A 15527-nucleotide genomic window follows, 5' to 3' on the forward strand; every position below is an offset into this window, starting at 1 on the left:
ACAGCTTTATCAATAAGAATATTGACTTATGGAGAGGTTTACTAACTTCCAATGTGAAGACACAATTGTCTAATACTTACCCAATGAAGAAGTTTAAGCTAGAATTACCCATAAAAAGTTGGCACTGCACAGAGGAAGACCTAATGACAATGGCTGCACTTGAAACTGTGCAGTATTTCCTCTGGAGCAGCCAGACGCTGCTGATCCGCTCACCATCAGTGCCCTCATTTCCAGTATATAATCAATGCACTCGTACAAATTGAGGAATTTTGCTTCAAGTGAAAGATTTAATACAGGTGGCAGGTGAACTGACAGGCAAATTAACGTTTCGGCCAGTTAATGGCCTCGATCACAATGCTGCCCTTGGAAAATTTCTCTAGGTTAGAACACGAAATGTCAATATGGATGGTTGTAGTAAAAATGGACAAAATCCAAAATAGGGGAAGTTATGCACAAGGGTCAAAACTGACACCACGCTGATTATATAGGTCAATAAGACTGTAATTCCATAAGTGGTAAAGTTGTGTATGCAGACACGAATGTGCCTTGGGAACAGCTGGGTAGCGTTGCAGCAGACGCCGACACCAGTGGCTATTTAGCGAATACCGGCACATATTGTGTCTGAAGAAGATTCCGATAAAACAGGTCGGCGCTGTCATATAGGTTAGGGAGCCAAATCCAATGGCAATAGCGCAGCTGTGGAAACGGGTACAGCAATACCCCAGGAGCATATGAGAGACGCAGCTGCAGGAGCCGGCGTTGGTGGACGAGTGGGAGATGCTGGTACACGTGTCAGAGCGCGGGGGTGACCCTTGTGCATAACTTCCCCTATTTTGAATTGTGTCCATTCATTTTTACTGCAACCATCCATATTGACATTTTGTGTTCTAACCTAGAGAAAAAATTTTAAGGGCAGCATTGTCATCGAGGCCATTAACTGGCCGAAACGTTAATTTGCCTGTCAGTTCACCTGCCACCTGTATTTTTCACTTGAAGCAAAATTCCTCAATTTGTACGAGTGCAGTGATTATATTCTCTATTGTTTATGAGACCATCAGCTCCGTTCACTAGCACCGTCATATCCATAAGAATCGAGTGCTAGCCTTCTGCCTTTTACTTATTTCCAGTTGATCCATCCAGTTGATCCAGCTTTCTGAGATTTTATGGTTAAATTGTGACAACCACAGGTACCACGACGTAGGCACCTGATCCTTCCTAATATTAAAGAAGTCGTCCAGTACTTGAACAACTTCTCCTACCCCACACACGGCCCCATAAAATAATAAAGCTTATACTCCCCTCCCATCCTGGCACCACTCTCCTATATTGCCGAGAAACGTGCCACTGGCGCCCAAACCGTGGTGGTGTCACCGCCCCTGCCTCCTCTCAAATGGAGCAGGAAGAAGAAGTCCGAGATCAGCTGCAGCCCCGGCTTCCTCTTCATGCTCGATTTGTCCAAAGGCGAAGACAGTGACGCCAGGGCTAATTGACAGCCGGTGTCACAACAACCGCACTACAGCCCCAGGACTGCGAGTGCCGACACCACGGGAACGACGCCGGCATGGGAGGAGAGTACAGGCTTTATGATTTTATCAGCGCCAAGTATTTTGATCAGGAAGGGGTTTCCCTAGTAGTGGACAACCCCTTTAATACCTTACAATGTCACTATCCCAATCTTTAAATCAACTAACCAATATGTACTGCAGGTTCAGTTTCTTTAAAGATTATTAATGCCAGAAAGGCTAAAGAACACTTTTATCTGCCGTAGAAAAACCCTGTCAGCTATACCAATGGGATAACTTGGGTGTTGATGGGGTCCATCACATGAAGGAGCCAGTGCTTCTGTCACTTTCATATGATGGAGCAGAATGATGTAAATAGGTTTGCAGACGTGCACTTAACTAGTTAATGAGTAATTTAGGAATTACATTTACATGCTTGAGATCTTTGCTTGGACAAAAACCCCTGAGGCTGAAGCTCAAATATTCCTGCTTTGAAGACACCCCATTTAATTAATACATTCTCCACGTAAAAAAAGCCATGAGTAATAAAGATACATGGGCCCAGGACCTACCTGCTCCGTCCTGGAAGCATTGCACATACTCCTCCTGGTAAGGGTTAGGTTGCTGCAGCATTGTGTTCCCATCTACCTGAAGTTCACTGTTTGGAGGGATGTTATACACAAATCTCTTTGTAGTTTGGTTTTTCCTCCTTTGCTTATTACCCTCTTGCGTGCTTACTGCATTCGAAGCCAGTTCATTCCATACAAACACCTTTCCCTGAGCTGGTGGCTCGATCTCCGTAACCTCTGGAGAACTATCCTGAATCCATGTTGAATCATTGGCCTGGAAGTTTTCAGTGGAGGCTTCTTCAATGCTGAACCCTTCTGTATCTAGCTTTACATTGCTTGCTAAACTGGTAAGGTTGCGGGTGGCCCAGAAACTAGCAGACTTCTGTTCCCGGGAAGGATTCCCCTCGCTGTTTTTCCTTTTGTTATAGCTGACGACAACAGAATCCGGCGCTTCAGACTTTATGCTTATATTCAAGGCATCTTTGATGAAATTGCGACACGACTGGACCACCTCAGTCATCTGGAGGTAGCTAGCCACAGTCATCACCTCTATGGCGTTTTGGCTTGTGAGTACGAGATTACCAGAATACATGAAGTCCAAGATGACCGAAAACCCATGAACGGCGACGATGTCCAAGTACGTAACAGTGGTTTGGTCACGGCTCTCTTTGTTTGTGAAACAGTATAAAGTTTTAAAAAAGCGGCTGCCTGCAACCAGGATGTTCTTGTGAGCTCGGAAAACCTTGCCATTTACCACGATGTTGACGTCGCAGAGAATGCCCTTCTTTCTCTGGTCATTTAGTTCCTGCAGAAGCTGATAACAGTAGGAATTCTCATTTGGCTTTATACTATAGTCACTGTAGGTTTCTGGCACTTCCTCTTTTACTTCAGGCTCCTGCAAAGAAAAGTGAAAATTAATGATTTGGGCAAAAACATCATCAGTAGTGTGCACACACAATATATCTGTGACCACAACATCTTATTATAGGAAGGTCGGAACATGATCACTGTCCAGGAGGGTAATGCTGAAACTTTATTACAGAAAATACCAAGAACACGTTACCCGTCATCATGAACCCTTTTTAGTTCCTCCCAAAAGTTAGATTTATTTTACAGCTTAAAGCGTGTGGTCAGTCTGAAGGCACTTTACATAAGCAGCCATAATATAGTGATTTTTAGAGAACAGCCCCCTTCTAACGAGCGCACACGCTCAAATCAGCAGAACGTGCACGCTCACCGACAGCTGGGAAACACAGGATCGAGCATGAGGGGCATCTGCCACACACACCAGATGGTTGTGTGGTCCTGCCGACATCAACTGAAGACAGCATCCAATTAAAATCAGATTGGGGAGCATAGACTTTGCCATCATTTGGTTCTAAAAGTTTCTAATACACCTAGGCCCCAATTTATCAAAGCTTTCGGGCCAGAATTCTAGTGTAAAAAGCTTTGTAAGGCCGCAAAATGTAGGCACAACTGCTAAATTTTGAGACTATTTGAGTCTTAAATTAACGCCAGTTTCTCTGAAGTGGATGGAGCTGGGGTAGGCCGGGAGTGTGGTGACAAGTCTTACTCCGGCATGGACTACAGCAGGATTTGTAGCAAGGTGCACACGGCGGTGTACACCGCTCATCTGACGCACACCTCTTTATGGGTTGGGAGCATCTCATAGTGAATGTGTGTGACTCCAGCACACCCCCTCATCAAGACCATCGTGGCCAGCACCAGAGTATGAATCAGGCCCTAAGGGTATGTTTCCACGTGCAGGAAACGCTGCGTGTCTGACGCTGCATAGAGCCGCAGCGTCAGACACGCAGCATCCAGATGTTACAGCATAGTGGAGGGGATTGAATGAAATCCCGTCTCCACTATGCGTGGTAACACGCACGCGATGGCCATGCGACTCCGGACATGCTGCGCGTCTTTTCAGATCGCAGCATGTCCGTATATCTTGCGGCGACGCTGCGTCGCCGCAAGATATAGCACAGGGCCCTATGCGATGGGTGCGATGATGCCGGATGTGTGCTGTGAACACATCCGGCATCATCGCGTCCCAGAAGGGGGCGGGGCTTAGCGCAGAGCAGCAAAGCCGCTCCGACGATACCGCCGGCCATCCTGATCGTGGACACGCAGCCTTAGGCCGGGTGCCCACAATCCAGAACTAGCAGCGCTTTGGATGCAGTGTATATTCGCTGGGTCCAAAGCATTGCCTTCTACTGAACGCAGGTGAATCCGCACTTGTTCATTGAACCATGCGGTTTTACCATGTTCAATACATTCTATTGATGTAATTATTATTGCGGAGACTAGTGTCACTGCAAGAGAAATTGACATGCTAACAACTGGAAAGATGCACCGCATGCGCAGGAATCTGTGGATGCATAGTGGACATGGGATTTCTAGAAAACCCATCCACTATGCTGTCACATCTGGCCGCTGCAGATTTGAAGCTGCAAAAATATGCAGAGTCAAACCTACAGCAACTCCGGATCATGGGCACATACCCTTGTGACACCGATCCAGCGATGTCTTCACTGGTAACCAGGGTAAACATCGGGTAACTAAGCGCAGGGCCGCGCTTAGTAACCCGATGTTTACCCTGGTTACCATGCTAAAAGTAAAAAAAAACAAACACTACATACTTACCTACAGCTGTCTGTCCTCCAGCGCTGTGCTCTGCACTCCTCCTGTACTGGCTGTGAGCCGGAAAGCAGAGCGGTGACGTCACCGCTCTGCTTTCCGGCTCCCAGACAGTACAGGAGGAGAGCAGAGAAGCAGAGCGCAGCGCTGGAGGACAGACAGCGGTAGGTAAGTATGTAGTGTTTGTTTTTTTTTACTTTTAGCATGGTAACCAGGGTAAACATCGGGTAACTAAGCGTGGCCCTGCGCTTAGTTACCCGATGTTTACCCTGGTTACCGGCATCGTTGGTCGCTGGAGAGCGGTCTGTGTGACAGCTCTCCAGCGACCAAACAGCGACGCTGCAGCGATCCGGATCGTTGTCGGTATCGCTGCAGCGTCGCTTAATGTGAAGGGGCCTTTAGGGTGCATTTAAACAGGACAATCATTCAGGAATGAGAGCTCCCAATGGAATGGGCGCAGGATCCGTTGCTGTCCGTCAAATGACGGAATCCAGAGACTGATTCCGTTTTTTTTTTTTTTTTTTTACACTGAGCATGCTCCAAATTTGTATTCAGTAGCCAATTGGCCAGACAGCCCCAAATCTATATAAACCTGCCATGTGGCTTCATTCCTCAATGTGCCAGCAAGAAGCATACAAGCAAGAAACCTGCCAGCAACCTGCCTGGTGGATAGATGCATAGATGGTCACAATATTTGCTAGAACTCCTTCCATTTCTGCCACTTGCTCTACAACCTCTCAAAGATGGGGTGTTAAAACACTCAATATATAGGTTTCCATTATTTTCCAGTAGCCAATCACGTTTGGGAGCCTCCCATTTGGAAATATGAAAAAACGGATCTGTGGAAGAAAAGGATGAAAAACCGGATGCGACAGATGCAATGGATCCGGTTTTTGCGACGGATCCGCTATATGGATCCGTCGAAAAACCGGATCTGTTTCCGCTTTTCACTAATTTTGATGGATTCGTCGCTCCATCGTGATGACGGATTTTGACTGACGCCAGAAGACTGAAGTGTGAAAGAGGCCTAACTGGTCAAATTGTTTTCAACAGGAATGAAATGTGGGAAATTTACTAAGAGGTACAGAGATTTTGCATTCTCCAGCATAACTGATAAGTCTGCTGCGCTGGTGGCAAGTGCTGCCCCTTCACACCTCTTAGGGTATGTTTCCACGTGCAGTAAACGCTGCGTGTTTGACGCTGCATAGAGACGCAGCGTCAAACACACAGCGTCCAGATGTTACAGCATAGTGGAGGGGATTGAATGAAATCCCGTCTCCACTATGCGTGGTAACACGCACGCGGCGGCCCTGCGACTCTGGACATGTGGCGCGTCTTTTAAGATCGCAGCATGTCTGTATACCTTGCGGCGCCGCTGCAAGGTATAACACAGGGCCCTATGTGTGGGGTGCGATGATCCCGCATGTGTGCTATGAACACATCCCGCATCATCGCATCCCAGAAGGGGGCGGAGCTTAGCGCGTAAACCGCCGGCCATCCTGAAGGTGGACACATACCCTTAGGCCACGTTCACACGTTCAGTATTTTACATCAGTATCTGTAAGCCAAAACCAAGAGAGGCTGAGAAATACAGAAGTGGTGACGTGTTTATTATACTTTTCCTGTGATGGTTCCACTCCTGATTTTGGCTTACAAATACGGATGTAAAATCCTGACCAAATACTGAACGTGTGAATGTGGTCTTAGAATAGTAAGGGAAAACAACGGCAAATTTTATTATAAGTATGAAATGCTCCGTCTGCATTCAACTGAACACCAAGAGCAGGCGGTGGATGATGGGACTATTACTCCCATCAGCCTACACCTGCTGCCGCTAATAAGAGCAGGCAGCGGCTGATAAGAGTATTCATCAGCCAGCGCTATAAATAAAAAAAATGGCATGTGATCCCCTGTATTTTTGATAACCAGCCAGGAAAAACTAACAGCTGCAGGCTGCAACCTTCAGGTTTCAGCATTAGCAAGGCTAGTTATCAAGAATAAAGGTGTCCCCATGCTGTATTTTTAATCGATTAAATAAATTTAAAAAAAAAAAAAAAACAAAAAAAAAAACCATAAAAACAGGGTGGGGTTCCCCTCAATTTTTGACAACCAGCTTTGCTAAAGCAAATAGCTGGGTGCTGGTATTTTCAGAATGGTAAGAGGCCATTGATATTGCCTGGCCACCGCAGTTCAGGCCAGCAGGGAATGCAGCCACAGTGACCGGCAGTAACCTCGATGAGATCACCGCTGCTCACTGATGTTTTTTATTTTTGTTTTATTACAGGAGAATGGGCGTTAGGCGAGTATAACGGTGTTTATTTTTAATTTTTTTTAAAAAAAGGAAAAGTGCGTTTTGTTTTTATTTCAAATAAAAGACTTTATTCTGGCTGTGTGTTTATTTAGCATACAACTATACGTTTAGTAATGGATAGATGTTTTATAGACGCCTCTCCATTACTAATCCATGGGTTTGATGTCACCAGAAAATACAAAGGTGACATCAACCCCACAACTATGAAGCCCACTTGCCACCGCCATAGGGCAAGTGGAAAGAGCCGGGCAAAGCGCCAGAATTGCGCTTCTAATAGATGAAAGTTTTCTGGGCGGCTGCGGGCTGCTATTTTTAGGCTGGAGGGCAATATCAATGGCCCCTTACCAGCCTGAGAATACCAGCCTCCAGCTTTAGCAAGGCTGGTTGTCAAAAATGGGAGGGAGGGGGTCCAGATGTTTTGGTTTTTTTCATTATTTATTTAAATAGTTAAAAATATGGCTTGGGGACCCCTCTATTCTTGATAACCAGCCTTACTTAAGCTGAAAGCTGGGGGTTGCAGCTCGCAGATGTCGGTGTTGCCTGGCTGGTTATCAAAAATACAGGGGAATGCATGCCGTTTCATTTTTTTTTATATTTATAGTGCAGGCGCTGGCTGATGAATACTCCAGCTGCCGAATGTTCTCACTATTAACGGCAGCAGGTGTTTTCTGATGGGAGTAGTAGCCCCATCAGCGGTTGTCTACTCTCGCTGTTTTCAGTTGAATACAACTCAACATTCTCCCCTGCTTGCACTGATCGTGACACGAGAATGATGAGAGCAGTCTTCAGCACCCGACGCCGGAGAACTGTCCGGTGTTCACACTGATGATACGGATGTCATCCATGTGCGGGTCGTTTTACGGTCCGTGCTTTTCAAAAATGGACATCTAAGCGTATTTTGCCCTCAGACACACGGTCCGTGGAGACACACCGACATGTGCAAAGAATGGGTCTATGTGTCTCCAGTACATGTGAAACCTGTCACCACACGTACCGGACACACTGACTTCTGAAAGAAGTCTTAAGGGTATGTGCACACGTCAGGATTTCTTGCAGAAATTTTGCCTGACAAAAACCGGACATTTCTGCCAGAAATCCGCATGCGTTTTTCACGCGATTTTACCGCGGTTTTCACGCGTTTTTGGTGCGTTTTTCCCAAATGCATAGAATTGCGGGAAAAACACAAAAAATCCGCAAAAACAATGAACATGCTCATTTTTTTACCGCGATGCGTTTTTTTCGCATGTGCACAAAACATGCAGAATGCATTCTAAATGATAGAATGCATAATGTATGCGTTTTTAATGAGTTTTTATAGCGTTTTTAGCGCGAAAAAACCTGAACGTGTGCACATAGCCTTAGACTCGATAAAAGGATCTGAAGCAAGATCCGCATGACATCTTTCTGGTACAATGTCAGTATGCCATTTTTTATTTTAAGCACCCAGTGAAATTAATGGACAAAGTCAGATTTAAAAAACTGAACCCTAGTGCATGCCGAGTACTAACCCACCCAACTCACTCGCATTGATCCATAAGCATTCTGGCTCCAGAACCGAATAAACGCTCGTCTATACAAGGCCTTAGGCCTCATTCACATTGTCTGATTGTGAAAAAATAAAATGGACAGATTAGAATCGGATCCATAGCACTGGTGACAGTCGGCATTTGGTCAATGTTTTCACCATCAGTTTCCTCAGCGATTGTCTTGTACACAAAATTAATTAATATGTCAAAGTTCTATCACCCACCACAATGCTAAAGCCGTACAGCACAAGGCAGAGTCAATGATTTTCACAGATCCATAGACTTCTATAGGGCATTTTCATATGAAACTTGCATCAAAAAACAGATGTCACTAAATCTTTTGCAGACACGAAGTCCACACCCAAAAATAACCCCTGGACCCACGACTATAATACGTATATAGACTATAGGGGGTGCGTGTTGAAAGAACATGCATGTGAGAAGCAGACGTCTGAATGAGGGCTTAGTTTCAGTTTCTCCACATTTTCAGGATCGTGTTCCATTCACATCCTAAGGCTCCTCACGGAGCAGAGCTGTCAGTCACCAGGAAACGCAGCAGGACCAGAGTTGTCATGTTTTTCCATGTAAAAGAAAGTTGTGAGTAATCTTGCTTATAATAATGCGTCATGGTGAGGATTTCTGTGATGGCTGCATGGCTCTCTTTCCCTAGAGAGAAACATTAATGGCGAAGCTACAACTCCTGTGTGACCAAACGTGACTGGTGCCCTAGAGGCCAGTATCTGTCCTGGCCCTGCACCGCTAATTGCAGGAGTATTCCCCGCGGTTATAGTGACAGCACAGCGCTGAGATGTGTCATCATGGATAACTGAGACTAAGGGATACAGCAATGATTTGGGCTCCCGTGTGCAGCAACCAGACGCCCCAACGCAGCACAATGCCCAGCCGCCCCAACGCAGCACCGCTCGCAGCACAACACCCAGCCGCCCCAACGCAGGACCGTTCCCAGTGAAGCGCCCAGCCCCCCAACGCAGAACAGCGCCCAGCCCCCCAACGCAGAACAGCGCCCAGCCCCCCAACGCAGAACAGCGCCCAGCCCCCCAACGCAGAACAGCGCCCAGCCCCCCAACGCAGAACAGCGCCCAGCCCCCAACGCAGAACAGCGCCCAGCCCCCCAACGCAGAACAGAACCCAACGAAGCGCTCAGCCACCCAAACGCAGCACTGCTCCCAGCCGCACCAACACAGCACTGCTCCTGGCGCAGCGCCCAGCCGCCCCAATGTTCCCAGCACAGCACCCAACCCCCCCCAACACTGTACCGCCCCAACGCAGCACGGCTCCCAATGCAGCACCGCTCGCAGCAAACCGCTCCAACGCAGCGCAGCTCCCAGCCGCCCCAACACTCTCAGCACAGCACCCAGCCGCCCCAACGCAGCACCGCTCCCAGCGCAGCGCCCAACCGCGCCAACGCAGAACCGTTCCCAGTGAAGCGCCCAGCCCCCCAACGCAGAACAGCGCCCAGCCCCCCAACGCAGAACAGCGCCCAGCCCCCCAACGCAGAACAGCGCCCAGCCCCCCAACGCAGAACAGAACCCAACGAAGCGCTCAGCCACCCAAACGCAGCACTGCTCCCAGCCGCACCAACACAGCACTGCTCCTGGCGCAGCGCCCAGCCGCCCCAATGTTCCCAGCACAGCGCCCAACCCCCCCCCAACACTGTACCGCCCCAACGCAGCACGGCTCCCAATGCAGCTGCCCGCATTCATTTTCAGCTGTGGCTGCCCTGGACCACGGGATGTGCAGTGAGGAGTCTGTAGCACTACACCTGCAGCCCTTCACATGCTCTGGGGGGCTCTCACAGGTTGGACCCCTGCACCTGCTGGGCATGATGAGTGCAGGTGCAGCCCCTGTGGATGTATAGCCTCTGCTCGCCTTTTACAGTGCCCGGGCACATGACCTCAGCACAGGCAGGGACCCACCGGGGAGCAGCCACGTAGTCACCCGGGAAAGTCCGAGGCGGCGCCCACCTGAGGCCGGCGGGGAGGGGAGCACACTTCCGGCCTGGGCCCCTCTTGCAGAATGTAGGTCACCCCCTCCTCCCGGGCAGTGCAGTAATCAGCTTAGATCACTGATCTCCAAGGACGAGCGCACACGTGATCACAATGTTTAGAGCCGCCATTTATGCCGGGGGACTACAAGTCCCAGCGTAGAGGACATCGTCCGGCATGCTGGGACTTGTAGTGCACACACAGAACATCACACGGTCCATGAGGCCGCAGGCCAGCTCACCTGAGCGGAGGGGTCTCCGAGGCGGTGCTCCGGGGACTGGCAGTGCCGCACCAGCAGCGCCTTCTTGTAGTTGCGGGTGCCCTTGGCCAGCTCGTCGTGCCCGCCCGTCTCCTTGTAGCACCAGGCGCAGGACATCAGGCCGGTCTCCTGGCAGAAGCGCAGCCACGGGAACTCCTGCAGCCAGAAGCCCTGGAAGGAGCAGTGCAGGCTGGGCAGCAGGGACTGGCTGCGGGCGGCGGGGAGGAGGCCGTAGCGGCGGGGCCCGTCTCCCTGGATGCTGCAGTCCTCGTCCTCTGCGGCCGCCGCCTCCCTCCGGCCGCCCGCAGCCTCCTCGTCCTCCTCCTCATCGTCGTCCTCTTCCTCCTCGTCGTCGTCGCTGCTCTCCCCGCTGCCCGAGGCCCCGGTCACCGCGCTGCCACCGGCCGCATTCTGCCGGCTCTCCGCCCGGCCGGCCAGCACGACCCCCGGGTAGGCCTCCGTCTCGTCGTCGTCGTCCAGCAGGCCCTCGGGCTCCAGTTCCACCTCCACCTCTTCCTCCTCCCCGGCCGGAGCTCCGCTGCCCCCGCCATTCAGCTGCCGGCCTAGGGACCAGGCCGCGGAGGCGTCCACGGACAGCGCGCTGCCGCCATTGTTGTTATTGTTCATGGGGGCCACGGCAGCCAGGCCTCCGCCGCCCCGGAAGGCCAAGGTCCTGCGGTTCATCTCCGCCATGTCCGCGCCGCACGCACACAGGCCGCCCGGGAGCTCCGGTGGGGGACCCGCTGCCGCTCCCGGTACAAGACGTGACGAGCCCGCTGTGTGCGCCGCAGGGGGTGCTGGGTACCGCCGCCTCAGCTCCGCTCACTCAGGCCCCTTGAAGGCTGCGGCTTCTGCCTCCACCGGCTCCGGGGTCGGATAGCGCCCACAAGTCGCGGCGGCTCCTGCGCGGCCGAGGTCGGATGGCAAATGAACAACGGACTGCGCCCACAATGCACTGGGGCGCTGTCCGGAGAGGGGGAGTCAGGGGGGTGGGGGAGCAGCTGAGGGAGGGGAGGCCTCGTGCACACAACACCCCGCCTCACCCCACTGCCGCCCGAGGACACGGTCACCCCGCGCCCCCCCACTGCAGCCCCCGAGTACACGGTCACCCCGCACCCCCCCCACTGCCGCCCGAGGACACGGTCACCCCGCACCCCCCCACTGCAGCCCCCGAGGACACGGTCACCCCGCACCCCACTGCCGCCCGAGGACACGGTCACCCCGCACCCCCCCACTGCCGCCCGAGGACACGGTCACCCCGCACCCCCCCACTGCAGCCCCCGAGGACACGGTCACCCCGCACCCCCCCACTGCCGCCCGAGGACACGGTCACCCCGCACCCCACTGCCGCCCGAGGACACGGTCACCCCGCACCCCCCCACTGCAGCCCCCGAGGACACGGTCACCCCGCACCCCCCCACTGCCGCCCGAGGACACGGTCACCCCGCACCCCACTGCCGCCCGAGGACACGGTCATCCCGCACCCCCCCACTGCAGCCCCCGAGTACACGGTCACCCCGCACCCCACTGCAGCCCGAGGACACGGTCATCCCGCACCCCCCCACTGCAGCCCCCGAGTACACGGTCACCCCGCACCCCACTGCCGCCCGAGGACACGGTCACCCCGCACCCCCCCACTGCAGCCCCCGAGTACACGGTCACCCCGCACCCCACTGCCGCCCGAGGACACGGTCACCCCGCACCCCACTGCAGCCCGAGGACACGGTCACCCCGCACCCCACTGCAGCCCCTGAGGACACGGTCACCCCGCACCCCCCCACTGCCGCCCGAGGACACGGTCACCCCGCACCCCACTGCAGCCCGAGGACACGGTCACCCCGCACCCCACTGCAGCCCGAGGACACGGTCACCCCGCACCCCACTGCAGCCCGAGGACACGGTCACCCCGCACCCCACTGCAGCCCGAGGACACGGTCACCCCGCACCCCACTGCAGCCCGAGGACACGGTCACCCCGCACCCCACTGCAGCCCCCGAGGACACGGTCACCCCGCACCCCACTGCCGCCCGAGGACACGGTCACCCCGCACCCCACTGCCGCCCGAGGACACGGTCACCCCACTGCCGCCCGAGGACACGGTCACCCCGCACCCCACTGCCGCCCGAGGACACGGTCACCCCGCACCCCACTGCAGCCCGAGGACACGGTCACCCCGCACCCCACTGCAGCCCGAGGACACGGTCACCCCACACCCCACTGCAGCCCGAGGACACGGTCACCCCGCACCCCACTGCCGCCCCCGAGGACACGGTCACCCCGCACCCCACTGCAGCCCGAGGACACGGTCACCCCGCACCCCACTGCAGCCCGAGGACACGGTCACCCCGCACCCCACTGCCGCCCCCGAGGACACGGTCACCCCGCACCCCACTGCAGCCCGAGGACACGGTCACCCCGCACCCCACTGCAGCCCGAGGACACGGTCACCCCGCACCCCACTGCCGCCCGAGGACACGGTCACCCCGCACCCCACTGCAGCCCGAGGACACGGTCACCTCGCACCTCCCCCACTGCAGCCCCCGAGGACACGGTCACCCCGCACCCCACTGCAGCCCGAGGACACGGTCACCCCGCACCCCCCCACTGCAGCCCCCGAGGACACGGTCACCCCGCACCCCACTGCAGCCCGAGGACACGGTCACCCCGCACCCCCCCACTGCAGCCCCCGAGGACACGGTCACCCCGCACCCCACTGCAGCCCGAGGACACGGTCACCCCGCACCCCCCCACTGCCGCCCGAGGACACGGTCACCCTGCACCCCACTGCCGCCCGAGGACACGGTCACCCCGCACCCCACTGCCGCCCCCGAGGACACGGTCAACCCGCACCCCACTGCAGCCCGAGGACACGGTCACCCCGCACCCCACTGCAGCCCCCGAGGACACGGTCACCCCGCACCCCACTGCAGCCCGAGGACACGGTCACCCCGCACCCCACTGCAGCCCCCGAGGACACGGTCACCCCGCACCCCCCCACTGCAGCCCCCAAGGACACGGTCACCCCGCACCCCACTGCAGCCCGAGGACACGGTCACCCCGCACCCCACTGCAGCCCCCGAGGACACTGTCACCCCGCACCCCCCCACTGCAGCCCCCAAGGACACGGTCACCCCGCACCCCACTGCAGCCCGAGGACACGGTCACCCCGCACCCCACTGCAGCCCGAGGACACGGTCACCTCGCACCCCACTGCAGCCCCCGAGGACACGGTCACCCCGCACCCCACTGCCGCCCGAGGACACGGTCACCCCGCACCCCACTGCAGCCCCCGAGGACACGGTCACCCCGCACCCCCCCACTACAGCCCCCAAGGACACGGTCACCCCGCACCCCACTGCCGCCCGAGGACACGGTCACCCCGCACCCCACTGCCGCCCGAGGACACGGTCACCCCGCACCCCACTGCCGCCCCCGAGGACACGGTCACCCCGCACCTCCCCCACTGCCGCCCGAGGACACGGTCACCCCGCACCCCACTGCAGCCCGAGGACACGGTCACCCCGCACCCCACTGCAGCCCCCGAGGACACGGTCACCCCGCACCCCACTGCCGCCCGAGGACACGGTCACCCCGCACCTCCCCCACTGCCGCCCGAGGACACGGTCACCCCGCACCTCCCCCACTGCCGCCCGAGGACACGGTCACCCCGCACCCCACTGCAGCCCCCGAGGACACGGTCACCCCGCACCTCCCCCACTGCCGCCCGAGGACACGGTCACCCCGCACCCCACTGCAGCCCCCGAGGACACGGTCACCCCGCACCTCCCCCACTGCCGCCCGAGGACACGGTCACCCCGCACCTCCCCCACTGCCGCCCGAAGACACGGTCACCTCGCACCCCACTGCATCCCGAGGACACGGTCACCCCGCACCCCACTGCCGCCCGAGGACATGGTCACCCCGCACCCCACTGCAGCCCCCGAGGACACGGTCACCTCGCACCTCTCCCACTGCCGCCCGAGGACACGGTCACCCCGCACCCCACTGCAGCCTGAGGACACGGACACCCCGCACCCCACTGCAGCCCGAGGACACGGTCACCCCGCACCCCACTGCAGCCCCCGAGGACACGGTCACCTCGCACCTCCCCCACTGCCGCCGGAGGACACGGTCACCCCGCACCCCACTGCCGCCCGAGGACACGGTCACCCCGCACCCCACTGCAGCCCGAGGACACGGTCACCCCGCACCCCACTGCCGCCCGAGGACACGGTCACCCCACACCCCACTGCCGCCCGAGGACACGGTCACCCCGCACCCCCCACTGCAGCCCCCGAGGACACTGTCACCCCACTGCAGCCCCCGAGGACACGGTCACCCCACTGCCGCCCGAGGACACGGTCACCCCGCACCCCACTGCCGCCCGAGGACACGGTCACCCCGCACCCCCCCACTGCAGCCCCCGAGGACACGGTCACCCCGCACCCCACTGCCGCCCGAGGACACGGTCACCCCGCACCCCACTGCCGTCCGAGGACACGGTCACCCCGCACCCCACTGCAGCCCCCGAGGACACGGTCACCCCGCACCCCACTGCCGTCCCCGAGGACACGGTCACCCCGCGCCCCACTGCAGCCCGAGGACACGGTCACCCCGCACCTCCCCCACTGCCGCCCGAGGACACGGTCACCCCGCACCCCACTGCAGCCCCCGAGGACACGGTCACCCCGCACCTCCCCCACTGCCGCCCGAG

General features: G+C 56.3%; 1 protein-coding gene across 1 annotated transcript in view; it reads right to left on the minus strand.

The window, feature by feature from the left end:
- Positions 1 to 11747, minus strand: part of ZBTB10 (zinc finger and BTB domain containing 10) — a 33155-nt gene extending 21408 nt beyond the window's left edge. The window contains exons 1-2 of the mRNA XM_069731521.1: positions 10796 to 11747; positions 2075 to 2966 (exon numbers count right to left, since the gene is read on the minus strand). Of these exons, the coding sequence (XP_069587622.1) occupies positions 2075 to 2966; positions 10796 to 11506 (1603 nt within the window). The 5' untranslated portion in view covers positions 11507 to 11747. The remainder of the gene's footprint in view (positions 1 to 2074; positions 2967 to 10795) is intronic.
- Positions 11748 to 15527: the final 3780 nt, after the last annotated feature.

This window comes from Ranitomeya imitator, chromosome 6 (assembly GCF_032444005.1).
Source record: "Ranitomeya imitator isolate aRanImi1 chromosome 6, aRanImi1.pri, whole genome shotgun sequence".
Classification (NCBI taxonomy): domain Eukaryota; kingdom Metazoa; phylum Chordata; class Amphibia; order Anura; family Dendrobatidae; genus Ranitomeya; species Ranitomeya imitator.